The sequence below is a fragment of the Anopheles stephensi genome, chromosome 2 (genome assembly GCF_013141755.1).
Source record: "Anopheles stephensi strain Indian chromosome 2, UCI_ANSTEP_V1.0, whole genome shotgun sequence".
Taxonomy (NCBI): domain Eukaryota; kingdom Metazoa; phylum Arthropoda; class Insecta; order Diptera; family Culicidae; genus Anopheles; species Anopheles stephensi.
Genome location: NC_050202.1, coordinates 84,742,522 through 84,770,407, shown reverse-complemented (window position 1 = coordinate 84,770,407; position 27,886 = coordinate 84,742,522). Strand labels below are relative to the sequence as shown.

Here is a 27,886-nt window from a genome sequence, read left to right as displayed (position 1 = left end):
GTTCGACAAACGTCAGACGAGCTGTGCTGGCAAATCTGACAGCACCTCGATGACAGCAAGGCTACTGTTGTTGTTTACATTTAAAAACGATTGCGCGCGATTCGCGATGGCTGAAAATCCAACCGCCAGCAATTCTACACAAAACAAAACGAACGATGCCGGACCACCAAATCGACGCGGCGGTTCATCCAGGGGACGTGGCGGTTGGCGTGGTAATTGGCGAGGCAACTACCGGGGATACCGGCACCAGTCCAACGTGTCCAGAGAAAAGCCGGTAGGTTTCGCACTGCCATCGTCCTCGGGGGAAAGCTCACCTGGATCGGGCAGTATTCCACCAACAGGGTCGATTTCCACAAGCTTAGCTAATGGCACATGTGAATACGCCGGATGGAAGTTATATTTTCCCAAAGAAGGTACGGCGAGCGAGTGGTTGGTGTACGAATTCGTTCACAATCTCGATATCTTGCAGATTATTCGTCCGGATCGAGAACCGTTCATCATGTTCGAGCGATGCAGCGACATTACAGAGACTTTGCCGATCTGTACGATCTGACGCAGGTGGTGAACAATTGTTGGTTCGAACTGAAGCTCGACGTGTGCGACAATGATAATCAGCTGCGTACGCAATGGTCGACGTTGCGGCAGGATTTAACGGACAATCCGGAACACGCACTTGCTTGCATTGGGCTGGCAATGCATCACACGCTCATGAACGAACAGTCCTGCAGCAGCTCCCAACGCGACACAAAACTCTGCCTGCAAACCATCCGACCGCGGATCGTCGGATTCGGACCGGAAGTTTCGATCGGTTCGATAAAGGTGAGCAGCTTCGGGAAGTTGGTGTCCGTGCGCGGGACTATCATACGGGCGGGTGCATCGCAGATCATGAACACCTGGTGTGCCTTTCGCTGTGCGCAGTGTCGAAGTGAGCAGGCGGTACAGCAAAAGGATGGAATGTACACCACACCGACCGCTTGCCACAGTGGATGCAAGGCCCGGAGCCATTTCGTGCTGCTGCAGCAGTCCGTATTCACGCGCATGGAAGCGTATCAACGATTCGTCTGCAGGAAACTACACATGGCTCCCGGACCGTGGCCGGAAGTGCGGCCAAAAACATCGAGATAGAGCTGACGCACGAAATGGTGGACAGTGTGTGTCCGGGAGACGATGTGACCGTGACGGGTATACTGAAGGCACGGTCTCTAGAGCCGGATGGTACGGCGAGGGCCAGTCTGTTCAAAGCGTACATGCAGGCGGTGTACGTGCGTAGCAACAAGAACGTGTTGGCGAACTGGAACCGGTTGGCAGAGTTCACGGAGCTTGATATGGAAGCGATCCGTATGATAAAGGCGGAACCGTCTCCCTTCCGGCTGCTGGTACAGTCGCTCTGTCCGTCCATTTACGGTCACGAGGTCGTTAAGGCGGGACTGCTGCTGGGGCTGTTCGGTGGGCAGGCGAATACAGCTCGCACCAGAGCCGAGATACACGTGCTGGTCGTTGGCGATCCGGGCATTGGCAAGAGTCAAATTTTGCAAAGCTGTGCCAACGTTTCCCCGAGGGGGATATTCGTTTGCGGGACCAATTCTTCCAACGTCGGGCTCACGGTGACGGTGCGGATGGAAAAAGGTGTCGGTGCATCGTTGGAAGCGGGCGCACTGGTACTGGCCGACCAGGGCGTCTGCTGCATCGACGAGTTCGACAAGATGTCCGGCCATCACGGGCTGCTGGAGGTGATGGAGCAGCGTTCGGTGAGTGTGGCAAAGGCGGGCGTCATTTGTACGGTCCCGGCACGGACGACGGTACTCGCCGCAGCCAATCCAGCCGGCGGACACTACAACAAAGCGAAAACGGTTTCGGAAAATTTGAAACTACATCCAGCGCTTCTTTCGCGGTTTGATTTGGTGTTTATCCTGCTGGACCGTTCGAACGAACGGACGGACAATCTGCTCACTGCTCACATCCAGAAGGTGCACGGATTGTCTAGAACTAGCTCCACACCGGCCGCTCAAGCATTCTTGGAAGCCTCTGGGAGTAGTACGCTCGATGAGGAGTTCGAACATCCGCTGGAAGAACGTCTGCGGCTGGCTCCGGGAGAAAAGCTGGATCTATTGCCCGCGGAACTTGTCCAGAAGTACATCGGTAGGGGGCTTTTTTCGGAAAAAAAGGATTTTTTACCGATAATTCTAACGGAAATTTATCTCGCTTTGCAGGATACGCCCGTAAAAACGTGCAACCCAAGCTAACGGCGAAAGCAGCGGAGGAACTGCGTGACTTCTTTGTCGAGCTACGGCGCTCACATCACGAGATGGACATGATTCCCGTCACGACGCGTCAGCTGGAGGGTTTGATCCGGCTAACGCAGGCCCGGGCAAAGATTGATCTATCGCCGGAAGCAACGGTAGCGCACGTGCGTGACGTGTTGGCAATCCTTCGGCAAAGCATGCTCGACGTGTTCAGTACGGACGATGGCGATCTTCAGTTCACCCGGCTGACGAACGGAAGCGGCACAAGCAAGACGTCGATGGTGCGGAAATTCGCCCGCGTGCTGGCATCACGATCGGCCGTGACCGGCACCACACTGTTTACGGTGGCCGAGCTGAAGCAGGCAATGGCTGCCGGTGGCATCGCGGCCAACTGCAACGAGCTGATCGACACGATGAACATACAGGGATTTTTGCTGAAGAAAGGGCGCGATTGTTACAAATTCATCATCGATTGATGGACGATCCCTCGCCGGAGAAGTCAACGTCGCAGAGTGGTTGTTAAAATCTCGAGTAAATTTTATTTATGTACAGTGTATACTCCTAGCCCGCATCTTTCAAATATTCCTATCCGATCGGGTTGAACCATTTCGAGGCCGCTATTATTTACACGTCGTATTTTCAACCCTTTTCCACTTTTCTGACGGCTCCGGTGGATACGCTACCAAAACTTATCTTTACAAAGGAACTATGGCTACACATAAGAGGATGGAGGAGCGATGGGATCGCAAACGTTGGGCCGCCGTAGGTTTTGCTTACATTCGTGGCAATTGTGATAGTGGGACGGATTAACATACTACTATGTACATTGGGAAGATCGCATCGCATCGGCTACACGATCCGGGTAGTCGATTGCTCGTCGTTGTCTCACATCGATGGACAGTAGAATAAATAGAAAACATCCGCTACGCTGGACCCGGCTGCATGAACACTGGAACGTTGGTTGGTCCGACTGGAATCCAGCCTTTGGAGATGTCCATCAAAGCGAGACACGCTCGAATCATAGATCTACGGGAAGGAAATGCATCATTAGCAAGGGATTAACATCACCGACAACACCGAAGATCCTCTGGATGAGAGGCCCGCTTACTCATAGTTTCCTGTTGAATTTCCACCTTGTAACTGGGATTATCGTACGCGGCATCATTCTTCCTTGGTGGCGTTATGGTCGCGCTCTGCACCCGGCGCCTCGTCAGAATGAGCAGCAGTATTAGGGTGGACATGACGGCCAGTGCTGCGATGACAGCGACAACCACCAGAGGACCGTAGTAGTCTCCATTCACTGCACCAGCCGCCCCGGCAGCTGCCAGTTTATCTGCGAGAAAGAGAAGCAAGAATACGTATACATTAAACGGAATGTATAGGTATAGGTATGGATCGCACGTTGAAAATCATCCAGATTGATCATGACTTCATGATGTCATGCGAATGACACCGGACAACCCAGCCGATTATGCGCTTCGTACCTGTCTTTCCGAGCACAGCTGGTCCACCGGGTTTGGTGATGAAGTTGACCACATTGCTCTTCTTAATGCTACCGTTGGTGAGGTACATCTCGAGCCACAGCCGATATCGGGTGCCTGGCTTAAGATCCGCTATAAGCGTACCAGTGGTGGAGTCGTGTTTGGCCACCTTAAACACGCTGAAGAAGAGAAGAAACGCGAAACAATATTAACTATTGACTCTCAATGAGAAAGCTGAAAAGCCGTCCAGTACCTTGAATCTTCCTTCCCACTATCGCTCTGGTAAATCGCACGATAGATGTTGATGTACTTATCCTCCGGATAGGGCACACCGGACCAGCTAACCTCGACGCTGGTCGCTTTGATTTTGCTCGCATTCACAACCACCTCGAACCCGTACACATCGATCCGTTCGGCCGTGATGATCTGCAGCATCTCCCCGGCCCGCACCTCTTCACCGTGGCCCGGGAAGGGTATGAAAAATATGCCTACCTCGTAGCGCGTTTGGGGCTGTAAACCTTCGACGGTGTATTCGCTTAGCGCGCGGTGAATGAGGGGAGTCGCATGGTAGACCACGCTATCGATCTCCCGATAGCGCAGCTGTATCCCATCGACGTAATCCAGCTCTTCGTCGTCCAGCTTTCGCCAGTTGATTTTGGCCCACGTCGAGTTAACCTCGGACGCGCGCAACTCCGGATCCTGGATGATCTCCTTGAGGAAGTTGGTGGGGTGGCTCATCTGCGGGAAGTGACCGGTACCGATGCCGATCGAGGGTGGCGTAATGACACGGTCCGAGGGCGTACGGACGGTGTACACCTGACTAGACGGTTGCGAGTTGACGTCGCGCAGAATCAGCGTTATCTTCACGCGATACTCTGTGTTGGCGTTAAGGCCGGGTAGCTCAAACTCTAGCTGAGGTGTTGCGATCAGATCGTCCGGTGGGGCGAACACTTGCGACTGCCAGGTGCTGGTGTCATTGTTGCGCGTGCGTGTGTACCGGAGTTCAACGCGCCCGTGCAAACCAACGTACACCTGCGGGACCAGAAAGATGACGCGCACAGTGTTCGAATCGATCGCATCCAGGGCGAGCACCTTCAGGTCAACCTGCAGGGCAGAGAACGCTAGACCTCCTGGGCCTGCAACACCTCCAGGACCTGCAATAGTAATTGGGGAAGGTTTTTAGCTTGAAGTCGCGACACGCGAACGAACCGAACCGGCCAAAGAGGGAAGCAGTACAAACGGAAGCATGTGCAAAATAGTCGCAAAAGCAAGCGGGATGCAGTTAAGTACTAGGGAGGGAATGGTGTGAGAAGGGACGTGCAGTAGAAAATGCGTATGAACCTGCGGGTGCCGATGGTGGTGAATGGTCGTGCGGTGCAATGCCAATGTCTACGTGCGATGGCGCATGCGGATCCGTACCGTACTGGTTGTAGTTGATGCCATTGCCCGTCGCCGTCGGTTGACCGGCGGACGGAAGCTGTGGTTGATAGGGGGAAACGTTCGGTGGAAGATTCTGGCCGTGCAATAGCGGAGAACCCTGCGGTGGGAGATTCGGGTCCTGCGAATGAATGTGCTGCAGTAGCTGTTCGATGCGGATGTTGGGCGGAAGACTTCCCGGACCGTTCGGACCCAGTACGTTCAATAGCTGTTTGTCCAACCCGGCCGGATGTTGTCCCGGGTGAAGGATCGGTTGACCACCAACGGTTTGACCTGCCGGAGCTCCATTACCACCGGCCAACGGGTGAAGGTAAGGATTAAAATCGGCTCCATAGTGAGGCTTAATCTCTGGCCCATAGTAGCCGGGTGGCCCAGGACGCTGGACACCGAGTGTTGCCGGTTTCATGCCCTCCTCGTAGCTTCCGTAGTCGTACTTTCCATCGTCCGGCAGCTCACCCGGCTCACCCGGCTGAGTGCCACCGAAAATGTTGTTAAAGTGATCCTTCTTGTTCGCGTCCTCTTTGGTGTACTTCTTGTGGGGCTTTTCCTGCGGAACTTTGGGCGGTTTTCCGTCGATCGTTGGGTAGAACGGCACAAGTGCCGGTTCCTTGTCTGCGCTGCTCGAGTCCGGATGCTGCTTCTCCTTGTCCGCGGACGGTTTCGCGTCCGTTCGGGGTGGTTTGGTCGGCAGGAACTGATTGATTGTGCCGGGCATTAGCAATGGCTTAAGCACGTCGTTCCCTGTAAATGCAAACCGGATGATGATGGTGATGGCAATATGAGAGAGAGAGAGAGAGAGAGAGAGAAGGTGGAGGCGGTGCAGTCATGAGAGGTGGATCGTGAGAATGGTGTCACAATCGAAAGGTAGTGTGGGGAAGGGGAGGTTGGTGTTGGTGGTGATAGTGTAAACAAAAGACAAAACACACACATACACACACATATATTCGCAAACACGCGGTCAGGCACAGGAGTGAGCGCTAGAGAGAGGGACAGACAACAGGCGGTGGACAAGCTAGCCCTCGTCGCAGCGCCATCCACTTACCACTTGCAATTCCATTGTCCGCAGTCGGACTACAGGTCCAATGTTTGCAGCACTCTTCGCCAGGGATCGGCATCAGCCGAGCGTTTCTCGAGCTGCACGGCAGATGGGACGGTGGTGACGCGGGCACCGGAGGACAAGCCGGCCGGCACTCGACAATGCCCGTATCGCAGTAGCAGTGTTGCTCACACCCGGTCAGATTGCTCGGGATGTCCGACCAGTTGTCAAACAGCTGACCCTTGTACTCGCAGGTCCCATTGTCGATGCAGCGCATCCGCTCCGGGCAGCAGCGTGGTGCGATCGCACGGAACGTGGCCGGATCCGGGCCCCACTTGAGACAGTGCGGATCGAGCACGTCCAGCCCAAACTCGGAAGGACACTCGATCTTCGCACAGTGCATGCCGGCTTCCGTACAGAGACAGAGCGCATTACACTCGTCGTGCAACTGGTCGTTCAGTTTGTACCGGCGACCCTTGAACTCGCACCCAGCACCCGTCGTCGAGTGGTCCGGCGGGAGATCGTCCTCAGGGCCGGTGGTCGTCGATGGGGAGGACGAGGAAGAGGCCGGCGCCATCATCATCATCACGCCACTGCTCTGCTCGTGGTCATCGAGCGTAACATCGCAGAACTCGCGCTTGCAGCACGGGTCGTGCGGATCCGGCAACACCACACACTGTTCCGAGCGGGTCGCATTGAGTGGCGCACAGCGTGGTGCGCATTCCATCTCGCCATCGCTGGTGCAGGTACAGATCTGGTCACAGCCCACCTCCATCCGTTCGTTGATGCCGTACGACCGATTCTTGTAGATGCAGCTCGTCACGATCGCTTTGGCCGTCGTTGCGTCCTCCGACACGGGTGTTGGTTCTTGAAGGAATAAAAGAGAACAAACAGTTAAGTACGTTGTCGTGGCGAGGTTTGAAATCTGCCGCGTAAATGAGATGTCTTCATCGCCCAAGAAACAATCGATACGTGGCGAAGAGCCAGATTCATGTGGCAGCAATCGCTGGATAGAACAGGAACCAATGACCACACCGCCTGCGGACGATGATGCAACAGCCCATCACCATTCGCGTCTCGAATGCAAACTTCATCTGCGTATTCGCATAATCGACCTCAGCTTAGTTCCGCGTTCGTGGCCAACACCTTTTCGTTCGATTGCGCCATCGGCCCCGGGGCGATGGGGAGTTTCGCTGCACTACATTCAATTCCTCGGCAATGGGCTGGAAAGTGGTGACGCGGTAATTGCGATGCTCGCCGAAGCACCCGACTTACCGACACGTCCCTCGGTGAACCGCTCCGACGGGCAGATCAGTGTGGCGCAGCAGTCGTCCGTCTTGGAGGGATTCTCGTAGCAGCCGGCCGTCAGCACCGTCTTGCCACGCTTCACGAACGGGCGACCGCACCGTGGCTCGCAGCGCCATTTGCCGTCCTCCTCGCAGTGGCACCGCTCGTCACAGTCCTTGTCCACGGTGGCGTTCGTCTGCAACAAGAGAAAAGAAACCCGTGCGATCTTTAAACCGTTCCCGCGCACTACAAACGCAACGCGCGTCGAAACATGATCGCGCTCACGCCAGAAAGTGATAGTTGTTTGCGGTGTTCTCGAAAAGCGATCGGTGACGATGGGGTGGTGATGGGACGACGACGCAACGTGCCCAACTTACTTCTTGAGCGCGCCAGCGCTGGAATAGGTCGACCCGGGAAGGCTACCGAAGGCATTGTCCCACGCGATTAACCGGTTCGGCTGTTGGTTGGTGGTGTGATGGTCGATTGTTGACAAAAAGCGATCACCGCAACGATCGACGAAATAGCAGAGAAAATGATCGAATGTAGGTTAAGTGCTTCTTCTGCGGTCGGTGGGCATCCCGGACACAGGTGAGGCACCGGCGGCCATGTTTTTCGGCCCCTTCCCCCGAACACACAAGTGAACGATCTTTGAAAGTCGTAGAACGTCACACTGTGCTGTGGATGGTACGGCTCAAAGTTGATGTCTAAAGATGCCCGAGGCGCATGGTTTTGAATATTCGTTCGGCGTGTTCTCATGTACTGTTGGCGTGCGGTGCCAGCTAGAAATGATGCCACCGATGCCGTTTTAAGGTTCCGTGCCCGACATGGGAACACGGTTGAAATTACTAATCTTCTAATGAAGTCCCTAAAAAGGTAATGATGAAAAATCGATCGTTTGCATCAAACCACGCACGAGATTCTCACGGTTTCGGCGGCGATTCGGACGAGAGTCACGAAGAATTTCGTGAGGTTAAGGGCAGTGAAGTAAATCAAAGGTATGTAGGATATGACAGTTTACTCGATTTGAATTTTAAAGTGAAGTTGTTTCTAAGACGGTTAGCGTGGTCTGGGAAGCTAAGATTCGAGCTTGTCTAAAAGTTGGCGTTGCGTACCAGAAGGCTTACTGTCATCTATAAATCATTTTTAGTGTTTTATGCTCACGGTAACAAGTCTGATTTACGAGCTATCGTAGCCAGTTTTGTTATGCTGGCTGACTTGCAAAGAACCCCCTTCACTGACTACTTTTCCTTGTTCCCGGCTATTTAGGCTGACAGTTGGAAGTAACGGATCAGGAACTAAAATGTTTCGCCTAGAACTTGCAAATAGCGCACACCACACCTTTCCTGCTAATCAACTTGTTTAGAATAGAGTTTTTGGAAACGATTGTTTTGCGGCACTCTTCCATGACGTGATACCCTCAAAAACTCGCTACGTTCTTCCAGACTAACCTCCAAAGTCGACTTAAAAAATATACCTACGCTCACTGTCTACTGTATCCGGTTATCGTGCTTTAAAACTTCACACCATGCCGACGGCTGAGGTTCAAAGACGCAACGCACCAAGAAAACTGTGGCACACTTGTGGTGCGAGAGTTCAAGGACAACCACCTGCACAATGCGCTGTGCGAAGCCACTGTGGACTCATCGTGCTCCGTGAAAAACTCATTGCTTTAGTTGCTCTGATTGGTGAGCGGTACACTGACTGGTAGTGCAGTAGTACTAGGCCAGGGAGATTAACCAACCCCCCATTTCGCCCTCGTAATGTGACCCACTTTGCTAGGCCCTTCCTTCCCTGCCCTGGTGGTATCGGTTTGCGTTCCATTTATTCGCAAGATTGTTGCGGATGCGCGTGCGCGCACCTTAAAGTTTGCGTTGCATTGCGTAAGGGGTAGCAGCTCAGCTGAGATCTGTTCGTTCGGCTCGAAGTGAGCGAGTGAGTGAGTGAGTGTGGTGGAATGCAACAAGCATAAAATAAAGCACGGCAAACACGCACCCTCACTAGCAAACTGCTGCTGCTGCTGCTGCTGAGTGATGTATGGTACGAGCTTTGAGGGTTTTTACCGGCTTAGACAGATAACTGGCACGATTGCGTGCATTCCGCGCAATATGTGTCACTGCAATTGGCGATTGGTGAAGGTTTGGTAGGTTTTTTTGTGTTGTGTTGTGCACTCACCGGTCCGCTAATTCAAGGTGCTCCCATTTGGCCCCAGATTAGATGTCTATACCCATTCCACGCATGCTTCAGTAGAATAGCTCAGAGCTTGGAGGTTAAAGGGTGAGTCGAACGCGCTCAACCAAGCTATGCACACAGTCATTATGCAAATCACTGTGGAGCAATAGCGCGTGTACGTTACGTGTACTTCCAACGGAACTCATGGGGAAATTTTCATAACATCCGGCCGGCATCACGTCACGAGTTGTTCTACGCCAAACCCGATCCACCAGATGGACCACTTTCAACGCTCAGTTAAGCATCACCTTCCGTCGCCACTGTTTTTTCGAGCGACAGTCAGCAAACAAACGATTTGATTAGCAAACACACCATCGCGCAATCGCGCACCACATCCAGAGGGACAAACTCGCTAATACTCTCCCACACTTACCTTGTACTCAATGCCGTTGAATATACACTCGCCCGGTGTCACCATTTCCATGGATTTCCCTTCCGGACTTGCCGGTCCCGGGGCGCTCTCCCCCGGTTCGGTTGAATCTGTCGACTCCATGCTGATGTCGCTGAGGTCATCGAACGTCGGCGGTTTGGTCGTGGCGGTTTTCGCCCCCGCGGGCGTGGTGACCGGTGGCGGCACGGTGGTGACCAGGTTCGGTGCGGTAACGAAGTTGATCGGTTCGCTCGGTCCGAAGCTGATCGCACGGCCGCGCACTTCCGCCGACGCACGCACATCGCTCATCTTGAGCAGCTCCTCCGAAGAACTTTCGCCGCTCGGTAGGAAGTGGTTCAGGATCGAGGGCGGCTTTTCGCCGGCCCGATCGTTCGCTTCCTCTTCGGGCGATTTGACGTGCAGAATAACCGGTTTCGCGGTGGTAACGGTGGTCGGCGATACATCTGACACGTTCACTGGGACGGTAGTTGTTGGGGTTGGGTCGGACGCCATGGCGAGACTCTCCTCGGCACTACTCTTGACCTCGGACGATGCGGAGGTGCTGGATTCCGGCATCTGGTGGATGGTGGTGCCCTCGGTCGACAGTGAGTCGACAGGCTGTGGTGTTGTTGTGGCCTCTTCCGCCACCTTGGGTGGATCGGTTCCGCCAGGGAGAGATTCGCTGCTATCGGGTGTTTTCGTCGCTAGCGGTAGTACCTCCAGCGGAGAACCGTTGGTGGTCGGTTCCGAGGGCTCTATCGCGTTTGCAATTGTGCTGGTAGCATCGGTCGTGAGATCACTGTTCGGCGTGGTTATTGTTGGCGGGACTGTCGGAGCTAGGGGGCGGGGGAAGGAGAGAAGAAGACAACGGATGCACGACATTAGAGACACAGAAGTGTGTTAGGCGAGATGAGATGATGAGTGTCCTACATACAGCGTACCCACAGCGACTCACACGCACGGATGAGGCAATGAGGTTGCGATTCTCAGCCTCCATATTGAACCCCGTTTCGATACCGTTTACCTAATCTGTCATTCTTCTTGGTCCGGTGCAAATTAACTTGGTCCCGGACCCGAGCCACAAGCTTTAATGAGAAAGTGTCTTCATAGTGCCTTGGTGCGGTCGGTAATACCACCATCACCTACACTAAATTAGACCATGTATTTGTTCGTGTGCGTGTGGGAAGAATGTGGCATGGTGGTACGGCACCACCACGAACCATATTTGATAGTGGACTTTCCCTTCGATCAACCCCGAACGCCCGGTTAATATTGGTGCAGCTTTCTACTGGTGTTAAACAGTCGCTCAACTGACTGGGACATGATTGCTTCATCAATGTGAAACCTCGTGTGCAGTTTATCGAACAACAGTCTGTCGTTGTTTTTTTTTGCACGAGTAAACACGGTAAGCTCTTCACTTCCGACGCTCAGGTTGTTTACATCTCCGAGCGCGATCAGTAGCTTTTCAACTTTGTTTACCAACTTTAAAAGATGAAGGTTGTTGTTATGGTGCTCGTTGTGTGCTACGCCTCATCGCAGTAGCCTCATGACATATTTAAACTTCAAAATTCCACAGACACATTTCCATAGCTTTCCTGCTTGAATTGAACCGCGCGTTCAATCGAATTTTTCTACTATTCATCACGAACTGGAATTGTAATTAGCTTCTTCTTCTGCCTCGTTTCTTGACACACACACAAGCGCTGTGGCAAAGAAAATGGTTGGTTTCCCAGGGTTACACTACGGAACCCCCCTTTGCGATCAACAGAGCCACGGTCACTTTGGGCTTGATTTGGATCTTTGAGACAACTGGTAAATAAAGGCTGTAATGATGTTTTTCGGGGCTTTGATTATTGTTCAACATCATGCCCTGGAAGATGATTAGGGACGGATGGAGAGAGAGAGAAAAGGAGCGAAGGAGGGCATCGGAACACACGTTGATGAGAGTTGTAATTCGATTTGATTGATCATTAGATTGAGTCGTACAGATCGGGAAAAGGGATTCGAAAGGGAGAGCGAAACACGATGGAGGACGATCTTTTGTTTGCTCTCTCTCTCTTTCTCATTTGTGTTGTTTTGGGGGGTTTCCTTTAATTTCCTGTGGTGTTAATGATTTGAATAGGCTGTTGTTCTCTGTTTGCTTTTGTTTTGCTTGTTTAATCTAATGAAGCGTTTGCGCCTAAATGTAGATAATCTGTCATCTGTCAAACAGGTCAAAAGGTAGTAATAGTAGTGCAACCGGACCATAAATCACAGCTCTAATTCTATTTTTAGTAATCCATTCGTTAAACCATACCTTCTGCATCCTGTGCCAGGGTTGTACAGCTCATCAGGAATATTCCTATTAGGAGCACCAGCCGGCCTTTAGCTGTATCCATTTTAGCACTCCTCGTTCGAACCATTTTGGAACCGTTGGAGTCGTCGCACTCCACACCAACTTTTTGTATTATCTCACCAAACGAACTGGTCACTTGTCACGAGCTTAATTTCCACAGTTCGAATTTGCAACTGAAATTGATTTTTTATTCACATTTGTCACTCCACACACGCAACACGAGCCTCTCTACATCGGGGACTAATTCGATCACTCACTCGACACTTGTCTCGCTTCCACACTGACCAATTTCCCGGTTTTTTTTCTCACGCACTCGTGGGGGGGGGGGTATAAATTTTCTCACCCCCTCCGGCACTAGCACACCAACCCTAACCCTACGGGCACGTAATTTTCACAGGCTACCGTTGAACACGATTGTCATTTCTTGCCATTGTGGACCCGGTGGGTTGATGCGTTGCTTTTGCGGTCCGCTAAAGTCCGTTACGCAGCCGTCGGGAAAAAAAAACTGTGGAAAAGAAAAGATGGAAAAGGATTATTTCGGGGTATTTTAAATTAAAGTGAAGTAAGTGAAAAAAAAATACACAACACACGAAAGAGCAGTTGTCATTCGAAACGTTGAATGGGAACCGCAAAAGTGAAAATGAAAGCTGACCATGGAATGGCGATGCTTATTAGCATTCTTCTTCTTGTCGATTGTTTTCCAACACCAAAACAACACTATCCCATGAGCGACCGGTATCTTTCTTAATCGCAATTATCGTTAAAAATATCGCTCCTTTCTTTCGAGACTTGGCTTTTTTTCTGGAGATTTACGGCGCCGAACTCATTAGCAAAAGAGGAAACTCCTAGCGACTGTTCGAAACGGAAGTGAGCAACGGTTTTTTTTGTGTGTGTTTGACAAATCAGCATAACAGTCGCGACCATAAAGTTCGTGCGTAAGTTTCACTTTCACGCTCAAGGCAATGATTTTGCACGATTTGGCACGAGGTAATAAAAGAAGTGTGGCACTCACTGCTTTACTTTTTTGTGCAAAACAACAGAAACACAGCAGTACGACAACTTGATCGGCTATCGGTTTAGTTGTGAATCGACTCGCCGATAAAGCATGACTGACACAAGTTCGATGAAGCTCACTGACGATGCAGAAAAAAAAAATCACGAGGCAAGATGAAAGCTGGATGGATGCGTCATCGCACCGTACGTCCGTCCGAGATGAGGGTCCGCGCCAGCCAAAGGTCTGGGAAACCCCGCACGTGAGTCGCGGAAATAAACACCGAACCGAACGATGAGGCAACGCGAATCTCTAGACGATCCGATTTATGAGATCTGTTTCTGTTTTTTTTTTTTTGGGGGGAGTTGAGGTTCGATCATTCTCTTCGAAACTGCTGTTACGGACAGCAGCAGCACGGACAGCGTAGCGCACTAAGCCGATCGGTAGTGATTGCGTAATCGGATCGATTGCAATTATTTGCATTCCATTTGATGCCAGCGTGAGCTACTACCAGCACGACGCTACTGATTTGGTGGCCGGTGGCGCTTTTCTGTGGTGGAGGGGAAGGGGTGGAAGAGAGGGGGTGTGGGGTTGGCCGCCCACGCAATACGGTAAACAATGTATTCAGGTCAGGCGTCAAGATGAGCAAAGACACAGAGAGAGAGAGAGAGAGAGTAGGGAAACAAAAGGAAAAACCATCATTCGCCGCTTCTTCTTTCGCTGATTAAGCGTCATTGATTTATCGCTCATTTGCACATAATACCCCCAAAACACGTCCATTCCAACACTGCTGGGAGGCGTAAGAGTGCTTGAATAGACAAGAACGCCTGCTAGAGACGATGTTCGCCAATCGCAACCGCGAAGATGCCTTCTGCATGACGCCAGCCCGATGTGTTCGGTAAAGGTTCGTTTCATTCTTGCGCATTGAAGTCTTTTGTTGCGCTTCCAAGGCCGCATGAAGCGTTTGGGTTGTTTATTGGTTTTCGAGGTTGTTTTTTGGTTTAAAAGTGTTTTTATAGTGTAAAAAGGTGTTGTTTGAGAATGATTTTACTTAAATTAAATATTGAATAAATAAGGAAAAAAAACCAGAAAATTACTTCATCCCCTCTCTTACTGAGTTGACACGATAATTCTCGTCGGTTGACAATGACCTCAATAGCAATAATAACCCATACGCTTTGCCAGAGCCTAGAAGAACCTGCTTATAGAACGCTTTCCGAACGTCACTTCTCGAAAGTATTTCTATTTCTAGCACAATTGAGTACCGCAGAGCGAGCGGGTAAAGTGCATCACCGTGCCGTGCCTGTTGTGTTAGACAATCGCTTCGCGTTGACATTTAGCGGTTGAAAATGTCGACAGACAGACGGTTGGTTCTGCTGCACGTCGTCATCACTAAACGAGGAAGATCGTGTTGGTTGGACCGGTCGGTAGGATGAGTAAAACCGGACAGGGAAATTAGTCGCCAGACCGTCCATTAGAGTGGCAGTGGCAACCGAACGGGTTTTTGTTTCGATCGACGATCGGTGCTGAAGGTCCGTCAGAATCATAAATTACCGGGCTACTCCGGCCGCAACTGCGCGCTTCCCGTGGACGAATCATCCTCCTAGACACAATGCGATTTCCTTAGGCAACAAGGAACAAAGAAGGGGGGAAATCCATCGTTTTTGATGGGAAAACTCTCGATTCGATCGCCAGCGTCATCATCATTTCCCAGAGGGTTTCTGAAAGCTTACGAAAAAGTGGTTGCGATCGTGTGATTCTTTTCTCGTGCGGCTGTGATTGTTTTCTTTTTCGGTGGAAAAAAAATGTGAAAAATCGGTTTCGGGAAAGTATTTCCGCTATAATTATAAAATTTTCAACTTCGGGGCAAAACATTTATAAATTAGCAGGAAAAAAAAAGACTTCAGCGTCGTATGTAGGTTTCATTCAAATCGATGAGAAACCCGTCCATGATTGGTGGGTAAAAGCGCACCGGCGCGAAATGGAAACAAAAAAAAGTCCGCCCCTTTGCTTCTCGCCACCGCGCAAACTCGATCGAAATCGATCACAATAATAATAAAATTATTGGCCAAAGATTGGGGCAGATTGGAAACCAAAAGCGGGATCTGTTCGGGAAGTGGTTTCAGAAAAAATAGAAAGGTGAAATATTGCAACACTCCAATAAAAATGGATTAGCAGCCGGGAAACAAGTAACGAATTTAAACCCTAAAAACGGGTTCGGTTACGAAAGCTGGACACCAATCACACACACACACACGCGCTCTAGCCTCGTGCGAGAAAAAAAAGTGAAACGGGGCGGACACAACACATGTACAACACTTGCTGCTTGCGTGTGGCTCGTTGGCGGAGGTTTTCCTTCTTCGCCGGGTACCATGGGCGCCCATGCCGAAGCCGTTTGACCGGGGAAAGGTTTTTCCTTGCGGACTGCAACACAACCCGGAATCATCTAGATCTGACCGCGCGCGTGTGTGTGTGTATCTGTGGCCAAAGTGGCCGATACGCCGCATTATCTAACTGTGCAGTTTTGTCGGTGCTGTTTTCCGATTGGTCCGTCGGTTCATGTAAGTTAAGCGAGTAAGTGCACCGGCATTATGTGAAGGTGTAATGCTGCCGATTGTTGTTGTTGCTTCGGTCAATTGTTGTGGGCGGAAGATTACAAGCACAGTTCGTTTTGGATGGTGTGGTAATGGGGAGAACGTTTTGTTGGTGGCGAATCTGGTACAGTGTGGTAATTCGGCTGAGGTTGGTAATAGGTGCTTATTTTAGAGGGAAAATTAATTAGCGGCCGAAGGATGCGCATATAACACAGCAGCTCATTTGCTTGTTCGGCGTAACGATTCACTGGGTTACTATGGGCGTTCTACGCTTGTCCGGAAGAGATTCGATTATGATGCTGTGAATAATGAAGCCGAAAGATTGGCTAAACACCATGAGATTGCTGTTAACTGCTGCAACCTGAGAAACATGTTCTTGGTTGAACGAGAACTCTGCTCTCAAATAGTAAAAAGCTTCGAGCATAGGACTATGAATATTCATGAAGTAAATCGATATTGAGTAATGCAATATAAGTAAGGCCTCTAGAGTTTCTAATGAGCTATGAACCATCAAGTATTGTTATGATTTTCAAAACTTCTCCATTGGACGTATCTAAGTGAGTCTTTAGTCAATAATACGCTAGACTTCAGGAGTTTTCGTAAAGACTTGGGAAAATAGACCTCAGTTGAGCTACTACGAGGAACTTCAGTGTGACAGCTGGTGCTCCGAATTGTACTCAATATTCATAGCTTATGTCCTGACACATACCTTTGAGGCTAGATTCAAGAATTCTAGGATCCCTAAGAAAGTCGCAGTGACTCTATAACTGGTATTTGTAGAGTCTCTAATATACGTCTTTCTTAGTCTTCAAATAGGACAAAAGAAAAGGATGATGATGGTGCTCACGATACATTGTTTTAGTACTTCTACAAGCCTCTGAGCCAAGACCATCGTAAAGCTGTATGACTACGAGAAGTTGTAGAGTCTTCAAAAGCATTTCGAGGTAGATTTAGACCGAAAGAAGCAGTTAAGCTTCCTCAAGGATTTGAATCTCGACAGCCGTAGAACTATGTTAAGTTAACATTCATAGTTCAAGTACTAGGCACACAGCTCAGACGCAAAAACTATATCCTGAGCAAATTAAATCCTATTTAAGGTCTTTGAGATGAAGCCACTCACTCTCTTCTTGGTCTTAATGACCTCTTAGGTCATGTCTACCGTTTCTGGCTTACTAGACTTAAAGGTACCACGTAGTTTTAGAGGTAGTCCCCACTAAAGTAGAACAGTCCGGATGGGATTTGAACCCCGGTGGTGCTGTATGAAGACTGGCGCCATTATCACCTCTAGCACCGGACCACCCTAATGAGAGGGCGATTAAGTTGGGTTTTATTAGGACATCTACTAGGAACAGGGCCGAAGACGTGCCTAAGCTAATGCAGCTATCTCATCTAAATCAAACACTGTTCTGTACTGGTTTGAGCTGGTTTAGAAATATCTATGTAGACTGTTCACAAACTTATATTGCAATTAACTCAAGCCTATTCCAAATCGATTTTAATCGGGTTACATTTATAGCTCGCATCAATCACGCGACGAGCTAAATTGATTTATGAGACACCTATATCCTGCCCACTCAATCACTCGTGCTTGCGACCTCCGTGCCTGGCAACCTTCGGGTCTTTACCCAAATGAATCATCACCGCGATCGCTTTATTTGGTGCGCAACCCAAATCCGGTTGTCCCTACAATTCCGAGGGTCATTTGCTGTTTCCGATGACTCCGACATCCGTATTTGTATGGACGCGTTCCTATTCGGTGAGCTTTATTTTTATTTTAGGAGAGCGAGCAAATCACGCCGCATACGTTCAGCCTTGAAGCCGTGTATGCAAATTGGTGTCGTGTACAGCTCATCCAGACATTATTTCACACTTGAACACGATGCACAACACACTCCACGCGGCAACGCCAAGGTCTGTTTGACAGTTGGTCAAATATGTTTTATGACGTGGCGTGGTGACTGCCGCAAGAGAAAGTGACAGTGGCTCATCCCGGCCCGGCGAGATCTGGTGTTCACCTTCTCCTGCTCGGTTTAAATTTCTCCTGGGGTGTGTACTTTCGCGGCAAACATGATTTCCCAACCCCATCTCAGGCCCCGTCGGGTGTGTCTCTGGGTGTCCGGTTCCGGTCGGGTGAGCAAACGAATGACATTATAGTAGGCGATCGTAGGCTCCGAAGCCGGTTCCGCTGAGAGTGAATGGTGAAGAACTGCTCGATCGATGCGACTCTCGCACGGATGGGAAGTGCAAATTTCATTAACATTCCTGCACATTCCACACAATCAAGACAAATACGATTGTTCTTGCAAGTTTGTTGAGTGATGCCGTGTTGGCAGTAGTGACATCACTACTCAATCCGTTCCAGGCTTTCCAAGCTGCGGCAGAGGAGTTGATGCATAATGCAACGCGATCAGCGCCCAGCAAGTGGCTTCATCCCGCGTTGCCGAGTGCCTTCGATGACAAATGGGACGGTTCGAATGAAGCTGGCGCGCGGGGTCAACACATTCCATCCGTTCCGTGCCGTTCGCACTATTTCACCATCTCGCGCGCCGCCCAAAGGCCCTTGCCCTATGTCCGAGGTTCGAATTCCGTCCGAAAAAGCGAAACGAGCTCCAAAGCGAACCTGAAGGGAAAATCTCACCGGCCAACCAACCTGTCCGCTCGGGGAAAGGAAAGCGTGCTAAGGGCACAAGAATTGGAAAGAATTAAGAACCGAGCGCACCGATCGAAGGGTCGTAAGAAAGGGGCGGAAATGGAAAAAAAAGAGGATGATCACCAAGAGCGCAACCAACGCTCTCCTTCGCCGGACAAACAAAAACACAAACGATGGAAATTAAAGCGAAATGCCGCACGTCCACCATTAACCTCCGATTTCCACCCGGGCTGGAGCTGCTGGAGGATGCTTTCGGGACCGGAGCACGAAATCCCGACGAAACCGGTTCCAACACACACACACACACACACACAAAAGTAACCGGGCATCTGCCCCGACAACAACACATTTTATGAGCGCGTCCGCGACCACGGTCCACACCAATGTCCAAAAGGCACAAACGAACTTTGCTCGTCCAATACTTCCCCCGACTGGCGAGAGGAAATCGGTCAACATTCGTTCTCGAGTGTCTGCGCACCCCAAACGAACGGCTACGGGGTTCGGCCAGCTTATCTGGAGGTTTTCATCTCCTTCTTGCGTTGAAGGTGTCCAAGATGCTGGCCGTTTGTTTGTTTGGTTCCTTCCATCACGCCCGGTTCGCTTCGTTCGCTGTCCCTTCAGCTAATCATGGTTGGGGATGTTCTTGGGTTCCAAGAACAAGCGAGCTGAATCATATCCTAGTCATCTGTGTTGTTCCTTTTTTTGTGGCTTTGCTGGTTGCCGTTGTTGTTTGTGTGTTAGATTTATCTATCGTATGATTATCTCACTCGAGAAAGCATTATTAAGGGACGGAGGTTAACAAATTATCGTGCGTTGTGAACAAATTTTTCATGTTTTGGAAGAGATTGATTTGCATTCGATATTGTTTTGTATTAGGTAGTGCTAAGCATCTGAGAGCTGTTACAACGGCCCTGATGTCTGACTGATTAGGCAGAGGTCTTCTCTTATGATTAATAATACGAATCGACACGATCATTTACCAAATTTGGAATTTTTCATCCAAAAGACCAGGGCTCATCTCTGGTCTAGTGCCATAGTGTTTTGATTAACACGCTTGAAGTTCCTAGTTCGAACCTAAACTCGACCAACGGCAGTGTCCTCTTCTCAATTTTTTTAGTATTAAGTTGTGATCCTAATATCACAACTCAAAAAAGGGATACAACATCTTACTCATAGCTCCGTAAATTTATTACAAGTACTTCAACTTATTGCATTATTCATCCATTGCAGTTTTGTTCAGCAGTCTCGAAGCAGTCTTAACTAGGACGTTTATTTTATCAATTTAATATGCAAATTGCTTCGTGTGCGCAACGCAAAGTGTCAATCATGACGCAGTTTAATTTTATTAATTTTATAGACCTGCTGGAAATTCCCTTGTGTAAATGGCTTATGGTTTTGTTGGTTATAAAATTAGTATATAAACTCATGACGCGCTAATATTTATTCGCCTTAACTATTTGAAACCATCCGGTTTTCTGCCTAATCCTTAAAATTCAAACAAAGCTCTCTCTTACTAAATTTAGCAAACGTCAACATAGAAGCGCTTCCCAATATTAGCACTGTACATTTAATTCCTTATTAACATCATCCACACGCAGATCCCGGCAAGGCTGAGCGATGAACTCGCCCAACACAAAAACCCCGATATGCGGAAGAGTGGACAGTTCGGCGACAGAATCACACAGCGGAACCGCCATTTTCCAACAACTTCCGGTTCGGCAGTTCAGCAGATACCGGCGACCGCAGTAGCGCACGCGAAAAGCGCATCAATTAATTAATTTAGGCAATTGTTTATCGGCCCAAACCTCATCATCATCATCCGCCGGCTGTGTACAAATAAGACCGAGCGAAAGGGAACAAGAGCTTCAAACAAATTGGGAGGGAGAGAGAGAGAGAGAGAGAGGGAGAGAGAGAGAGAGAGAACAGCAAAGAACCTGCCACACAACAGCCGTGTTGTTGTGACGCAGTGTCTTGAATAATTTTATTCAATTTCTATCGCGACCTGACGCCTTTGATGGGATGGTGTCACGAGGCTGTCGGTTGGCAACGGCCCGGGTTTTAGACTCACACGCACACACGCATGCAAACACAAAATCCTATTGACTGCTTCCGGCGTTGATTTGTCGCCTTTGTTTTTGATTGGCCGGTTCGCGGTCACGTCCATGTCTCGTGCGGGCCCGTGGGTCTGACTCACATCCGGCCCGGGCCGAGTCTAGCTTAAACGGCGCATCTTTTCGCCCTCAAGTGTCCCGCAACGAGCCATATGGAACAGATTGATCGCGATTGCCGCTGTTGCGGGTTTTCGGACGAAATTATCAGAAGTGAGCCGTTAAACAATGTTGATCAAGAGCACTAAACTCTCGTTTAGAGCGTTTTTGTTGACCGTCTGCAAGGCCCGTGCAGAAGTACTTAAACTCCTCAAAGAGGTTAAGAGCCGTTAAACAGCAAATCAATCAGGGCTTCAAACACAGACACCCAGCTAGCTAGCTAACTGCATGCTATATCCTCAGCTCATGCATAAAAGTGATGCGTAGAAAAAGGGGGAAAAATTGGCGTAACTACAATGTTTAACACGAGACAGGCTCGAAGTGTTACATGAACAACGCCGTCCATGTTCATTAGCCGGCAAAATGTGCCCTTAGCCGAGGCCATAAATCGGTTTCATTAGCAGCGAAATGAACCTTCCTCCACCTAATGAGTGTGTGTGTGTGAAGCGTTGAGGGTTGGAATTTTTAAATTTCCATTAGATAAGATCCTTTCGAAGGTGGATAACCCCACGGAAGGTGGAAAGTGTCGTTTGGAAATAAAATCTATTTTTCTTTCCACCACATTGGAGCAAAGATAGCGTTGGAGAAGTAACACTAGCCAGCACGATGCCGTCGCATATGGTTGAATGAGCAATCGTGTGATCGTTTTATGATGGCCATGTCAAGCGTGGCACCGAAGGGAAAACACATCCACTTGCTATCCCCTTTAAAGATGGAATTTCAACTTCCATTTTTCAGTTTTTCACCCACGGCGAGGTGCTAAACAGGTTTGGTCGGTCGGCACATGATAAGATGAGAAAACGATCGTCTAATGGTCAGCAAGTGAAAACGGCACACCGCAGGGTGATAGAGGGAAGAGAGAGAGAGAGAGGGAAAAATGTTTCCAAATGGCTTGTGTCGCTGTCGGTGGAGTGAAATTGAGATGCCCGGTGGAAAGTGAATAGACACACCGGCACACGCATACGCCATCCATAAAGGTGGGCTTTTCCGACGTTTCTCGATTGTGTGGGGTTTGTTTTCTGTTGGGCGTTAAGCTCTTTAGAAGGGCGTTTTGCGTGAAAGGTGACCTTTAAGAGGAAAATGATGTCTCCCGAAACATTTGTATCTGGTCGATGATTTAATGCCCAATTTCTCACCCTCATAAGCAAAGCTTTTGTATTGGGGGGGAAGAAGGTTAAACTCTTCGCAGCACGTACGAGAAAGCTTCGGTGGTAGGGTTGACTCTATTTTCACCTCAGCGCCATTTTATCGCTAACCCCACAGTGAGGCAAAAGGTTACAGACACTGTTCCGTTCCGTCCGTTCGTGTAACGCTAAGCTTCTTGAGTTAATCCTATCCGGGAGTTGATACTCGCGCGCTTAAGATGGCAGAAAGACTTGCCCGAGCTTACCTTCGCGTCTTAAGTAAGGGTGGTTTGCTTTCGAGCAAACTGCGGCTGCGAAGGTCCGATGCGGCAACACAGACGTACACTACTGATCGCCGTGTTTCGTGGTCACTTTCGCTCCGTTCTAACGCTTTCTTTCGGGTTTCTCTTTCTTTCCGTAAGTATGGCGGCTGTTTGTGACCGAACCGCTACACTTTAATCCCCATTAACAGACACACGTGGTGCATTCGAGCAGAAAATTGCGAAATTTCTTTTCAGTTAAGGACCCTCTTAAAAACTGCACAACAACAGCTCACGCACTTATGCTTTCACACACACACTCACTCACGCTCTTTCTCTTCACTCACACTCTCACGCGGGCACACGCAAGAAATCACACAATCCAGCGGGTAAAGGGCCGCAAATGCACACGGCCTTTATGTGGCGTTTTCGAGCTGCTGCAAACCGACCGTCACACAACCGACGCGAACGACGATCAAATCTCAACTGGTCGGGTTCGCTAGATTCCTTCGGATCGGCCACTTGTGGATTCGCCGCGCTGTGCGTGAGAGGGTGAGCTGCGTGGAAGACTGGAACAGTTGCGTCAAGTGGTGTGACTGGCGGGTGGTGACGGTTGGTGGCTCGTGCCGGAACCGGTTTTGATTCGAAGGGTGTGTGAGCGAGCGAGAAAGGAAGCTCTTTTCGTGTATGTATGTGTGTGTGTGTTTCGAGCGGGAAATCTGAAAGAGCAGGGTGGAAAAAAGCATATGGAAACTGTAAAGCAATGGGACATAAGTTCGAGAGTGAGTGAGATAGCATAAATATGTTTTGAAAGGAAGCATGCGACCTGTTGAATGCATCATATATATGCTGCGGAAAGCATGAAGCATGAGAAAGCTTAGCATGCCTAGTTTCTGTGTTTGTTCATAGATGGCGCTGGTAGAAGGTTGGCTTTTTGCAGGGTTAGCGCGCTTGAGAGAAAAAAATAGACGCATGATTTGTGTTAATAGCGGGTTTTGCACATCCAATCAGTCATCGGAAAGTGCCTCGTAAAGTGAAGATTGAAAGATTGCATCGAACAAACAAAATTAGTTGTTGGGCTGGTTTGTTTTAAATTTAACTTTAGCTGTCAATTTGGAAGTGATTGAAAGAAATGAGAAGGAATCGACAGAAAAATGAAAGTTTGGTGAGAAAGAATCGAAAGAGACATGAGAGAAAAATGTGACAGAAATTAGAAAGAAATTAGAGAGAAATGAGAGGGAAATGCAAGAGAATTGGGTGAATAATGCGAGATAAATGAGAGAAAATGAGAAAGAATCGCGAGAGAATCGAGGGAGATTAGAGTGATAAATTAGTGAGAAATAAGAGAGAAATAATAGAAAAATGAGAGCGAAATGTATGGGAAGTGAGAGAAAAACGATTTTGATATAAGAAAATATGAGAGAATCGGGAAAGAAATGACACAAATTTGAGAGAGAATTGAGAAAAAAATGAGAGAAAAATCAAAAGAGAAATGTGTAAGAGTTGAAGGAGAAATGGGCGAAAAATGAGAGGAAATAGAGAGAAAAAATAGAGAGAATCGTGTGGGAAGTGAGAGAAGTATGAGAGAAATTAGAGAGTAGTGTGAGAATAATTAGAGAGAAATGAGCGACAAATGAGAGAAAAATGAGAGAGAGAGAGATTAGAGAGATTAAAAATTTTCATTTTTCTAATTTCTCTCTCAATTCACTCTCAATTGATTTTCATTTCATTTATTCGCTTGCATTTGACTTTTCACTCGATTCTCTCTCATTTTTTTCTCCAATTTATCTCATTTCTCTATCGATTCTTTCTCATTTCTTTCTCACTTCTCCCTCATTTCTCACTCACTTTTCTGTCATTGTTCTCTCTCTTATCTCTTACTTTTTACTCGATTCTTTCTCATTTTTCTCCCGACTTTCGCTAATTTTCGTTCGATTCTTTCTCATTTTTTTCTCATTTCTCTCTCAATTCTCTCTCAATTGGCACTTGATTTCCTCTCGAGTAGCTCTCAATTTGTTATCATTTTTTTTCTCGATCATGTCAATTTTTTCTCATTTCTCTTTCATTTTACTCTCGATTCTTTGTGAAGTTTTAAATATTTATCTTGGTTTATCTATTAAATGTTTATGATTAATATTTATCTTGCCTCATTTTGACTTATTTCGAATACATTTATATATTCACATTATTTTGTTATGCTTTTTATCAGCATTACAAAATGAGAACGAGAGTCGTTTTCGAGAGACTTTCACAATTGCTCACCAACAATTTAGGAACTATAAGCATCTCAGAAATCTAATGAATCTAATGTAATTATTAATTACGCCCGAAAGTATGCAATGCTGATCATATGCACTAATTACTGGTGGTCATTTAATTATTACGACTGTCCAGAATAACAATTTTTAAAAGTTAAACTGTATTATGTTGGGCTTATCCAGTTTAGCTTTCACTTGAGACAAAACGTTTGGTACGATTAAACAGTTATTTGAATCCAACAAATGAAACAAAAAATAAATCAATCGAATAAAGGCACATGATTTAAAAATGTAGCAACAATGACTTAACTCGTCTAAAGCTTAATTGTGAGATGTTAAAAAAAACCTACCTTCGAGACATAAAAATACTAAATCTTCTCACCAGAACATACCCTTAAAGCGATTACCCCGTGCTTGATGAGAGAGAAAAAGAAACCCGCGCTAATGTGTTTGTTGTTTTTTCTTCTTCTTCACCGGATCAAACAGCCCCCGGTAAGTTATTGTGCAAGTTGTGGGTAATTTGTTGCCGCCAGGTAACTTTCACGAGCTTTTCCGAAACAAATTAACTTCCTCTTCGCGCATGGAATGAAAGTTGAGAAGCGGTTTCTAATGTATCGCCTCAGCATGTTGGTTTCGTGCCAGTGTCGGTCGCTTTTTCCCGTGCGCCTTTAAACCGACGACGGCCGATCGTCGAGCTGGTGTGCAGTTGTGGTGCAGTTTACACTGTGGCCAAAGTTTTGTTCGCTGCCTTTTACAAGTCCAGGGGAAAAAATTGACTGGTGCACCGAGGTGCATTGTGTTTGGTTCAGAGTTTGAGGAATTATTTTCACTCACCACAACCGTGGGCCGTGCGAGAAAAGGTGGAAGACTATATTAAGGGAGCATCCGCACATGTTGCACCTTTAATATCCTTTTGTTTGTCTTTGGGGTTGGTGTTGTGAAGTAAACACGACAGAAAAGCAAACCAAACGATGAAGATACACAAAGAACTGGACCATGGGCCATCGTCTATTGGTTAGCAAGCACACACACACACATGAAGCGGAAAGAGAAACCACTTAAGATTTAATAAATTGCATTCGCTTCGCTTTTGTACTAACCAGCGACGGGAGCCCGAGAAGCTGGATTCCCGATGGAGCAGGGTTTTCGCAGAAGTTGGGAGGTTTATGTTACATCAACGCTGGTCCGTTCAAAGTCGGTATTAAAGACAGGGCATCAGAATGTACCACGCCTCGGCTTTCCCGGTACAGTACCGTCTGTCTGCCATCGCTGTCCGCCATGTATTGTTCATGTTCCCGAAAACTGACCGCACACGGCAAGCTGTTGCTTCCGATGGTAAAAGATAGCAAGATCGTCGGGATGATAGCGGTAGCCTTTGGATGTTTGGGTTATCCTCAACAATGCGTCCTTTGGCAGCGTTTGGTGGGCGTCATGATGAAGCAACATCGACGTGTTGAACCGTCATTAGTCGGCTAATAAGTGTAACATAATAACCCTTTTGTCCGCAAGGGTTCCGTGCGTGCTGGGGCCTGCCACATCGAAGACTGACAGCAAATGACGGCACAAATTAGCAATTCTGAGGTATGTGGTATGTGTGTGTGTGTGAAATAAATAAATAAATGAAAAAAAGTTATTTTATTCGAGAAAACATAACTTCGATGCGCCTAAAAGTATGCAATTCAGATCGTTTTATTCCGAAAAGCCTTATATAGCATACCTTTAGGCGCTTTTCGTTCTGAACCCCTTATAAGAGCGATTTTGAATTGAATTAAAATACAATGCACTTAATTTAATGTGAATATTCAATTCATACGTGCCCAGTCCTATTATTAAAGCTTTGTTTTGCAATTAGTACAGTATGGCGAATAGTACCAATTTCATGTTGCTAATGAACCGGAATTAATCTACCCTTTAATGAAGCCATTCAGTAACTAGAATGGACCCATCCGAATACGGCTTCCGTGCTACTTTTCATAAACTCAAATGCACAGGATAGCCAGCGGATAAATACTGGGCATTTCGCGGAATTGCATAGCCATTAGGAATGCTGAATGTAATTTTCCTCGTATTTATGATGCGCTGTTGAGTGGTGCAAAATTCCAGCTAACTACATGTAATGAGGAGTAATCAAGCATTTGAAATTTGATTTCTTTCACAGAAATCGCTGGGCAGGTACTTCTGGTGCTTCTGAAATTCGATCAAAATCTTCTAAATGAGTTACTGGAACGGAATGTTCATTGTTCAATATTACACCGAAGTGAATCCTTTTGTGAATAGTATTTTTATTGTTGCACACTAGCACCGATGCAGTTGACAGTGTGTATGGAGCCGGGTTTTGCTTACCATTCCGAGCGCAATCGCCAACTTGTACCTCGGGGTACAACATTATCGAACAATGGGGTTTCCTGTGTTTGGTTCGCAGGCATTATTTTCAAATCTAAACCTCATCCTTCACGCAGGCAACGCACACGCGCTGAATGCTTTTCCATCCGATTTCCTGCTGCTTCCGAGTGAGGGGAAAAAACGGAAAAAGAGGGATGCATATCGGTACCGTTTCCATGGCAGATGGAGTTCCTGGGAAGTATGCTGGCGGAGGGCAAAACAAACAGACCTGCACGGTTCGAGGATGAATAGCAAGAATCAGAAACATTCTTCGTATATCGCTGTGGAATGTCACTAATAAACCTTTGCCGGTGAAGATGAAAACTGAAAGGAGTGAGTGAAGATGACAACTTCTTTTGCTATTGGAGGTCATTCGGAGTTGATAAACGCATTACTGCCGATTGAAGCGGTAGAAATCTTGTTTTGAGGACATAAAATAATTAATAAAGATATATTTCCGATTCGGATAAAATTGCTTCCGGGGGATGCTCACTGTACACCTATCCGACAGTCCAACAACACAAATCAAACGTCGACCCACGACCCATCACCATTCGCTATTGACTCAACGCCCCTCACACGCGCCTAGAGCGACAGTAAAGTTGTTAAAGTTCATCCAGCACCGTCCGTCTCTTCGCTGAAACTGGCAATCGGAACGGGCTCTATACCGTCGGGCCACTTGAAGCGAAAGTGCAACCACCACGTAACGGTTTCACACAACCCGTGGCTGACCTTTGGGCACCCGGGGAAACTTTTCCAATAAAAGCGCTACCGTCTGTACACCTTTGCCCGAGGCAAAGCAAACAGGACCTGCCCGACATGGGACAAATAAAAGCGATCTCGAGAAGCGACAGAGGCAAAAATATGGCACAACGTGCTATTCCGGCCCGGACGTGTTCTTCCGTGGTAAGGAGTTACAGGATTACGAGCCGTAAACCTTAA

At 48.2% G+C, this 27,886-nt stretch overlaps 2 protein-coding genes across 4 annotated transcripts; one reads left to right on the top strand and one right to left on the bottom strand.

Annotated features, from left to right (window-relative positions):
* Positions 1-80: 80 nt before the first annotated feature.
* LOC118503212 (DNA helicase MCM8-like) lies at positions 81-2,799 on the top strand. Its single transcript, XM_036036202.1, is given in 4 exon segments — positions 81-413; positions 470-1,051; positions 1,054-2,139; positions 2,211-2,799. Coding segments are annotated over 4 exon segments (2,484 nt in total). The 5' UTR covers positions 81-106; the 3' UTR covers positions 2,720-2,799.
* LOC118503211 (putative epidermal cell surface receptor) lies at positions 2,760-22,801 on the bottom strand. 3 transcript variants are annotated; one of them, XM_036036199.1, is made up of 10 exons: positions 22,311-22,801; positions 12,380-12,923; positions 10,087-10,919; positions 7,473-7,680; positions 6,204-7,064; positions 5,066-5,902; positions 3,978-4,878; positions 3,728-3,903; positions 3,352-3,576; positions 2,760-3,269 (listed from the first exon to the last, which is right to left on the bottom strand). In XM_036036199.1, exons 2-10 carry the CDS (start codon positions 12,483-12,485, stop codon positions 3,262-3,264), a joined length of 4,155 nt encoding a protein of 1,384 aa, XP_035892092.1. In that variant the 5' UTR covers positions 12,486-12,923; positions 22,311-22,801; the 3' UTR covers positions 2,760-3,261. The 3 variants fall into 3 exon arrangements, with proteins under 3 accessions (XP_035892092.1, XP_035892093.1, XP_035892094.1); XM_036036200.1 differs by having other exon boundaries at positions 5,144-5,902; XM_036036201.1 differs by lacking the exon at positions 5,066-5,902.
* Positions 22,802-27,886: the final 5,085 nt, after the last annotated feature.

Bases quoted from the DNA above. Each gene is read 5' to 3' on its own strand.
- LOC118503211 (XM_036036199.1), bottom strand. From the start codon at position 12,485: ATGGTTCGAACGAGGAGTGCTAAAATGGATACAGCTAAAGGCCGGCTG. The intron at 10,920-12,379 runs GTATGGTTTAAC...CCCGCCCCCTAG, and splicing joins CCTGGCACAGGATGCAGAAG to CTCCGACAGTCCCGCCAACA. The intron at 7,681-10,086 runs GTAAGTGTGGGA...CTCTTGTTGCAG, and splicing joins TCAACGGCATTGAGTACAAG to ACGAACGCCACCGTGGACAA.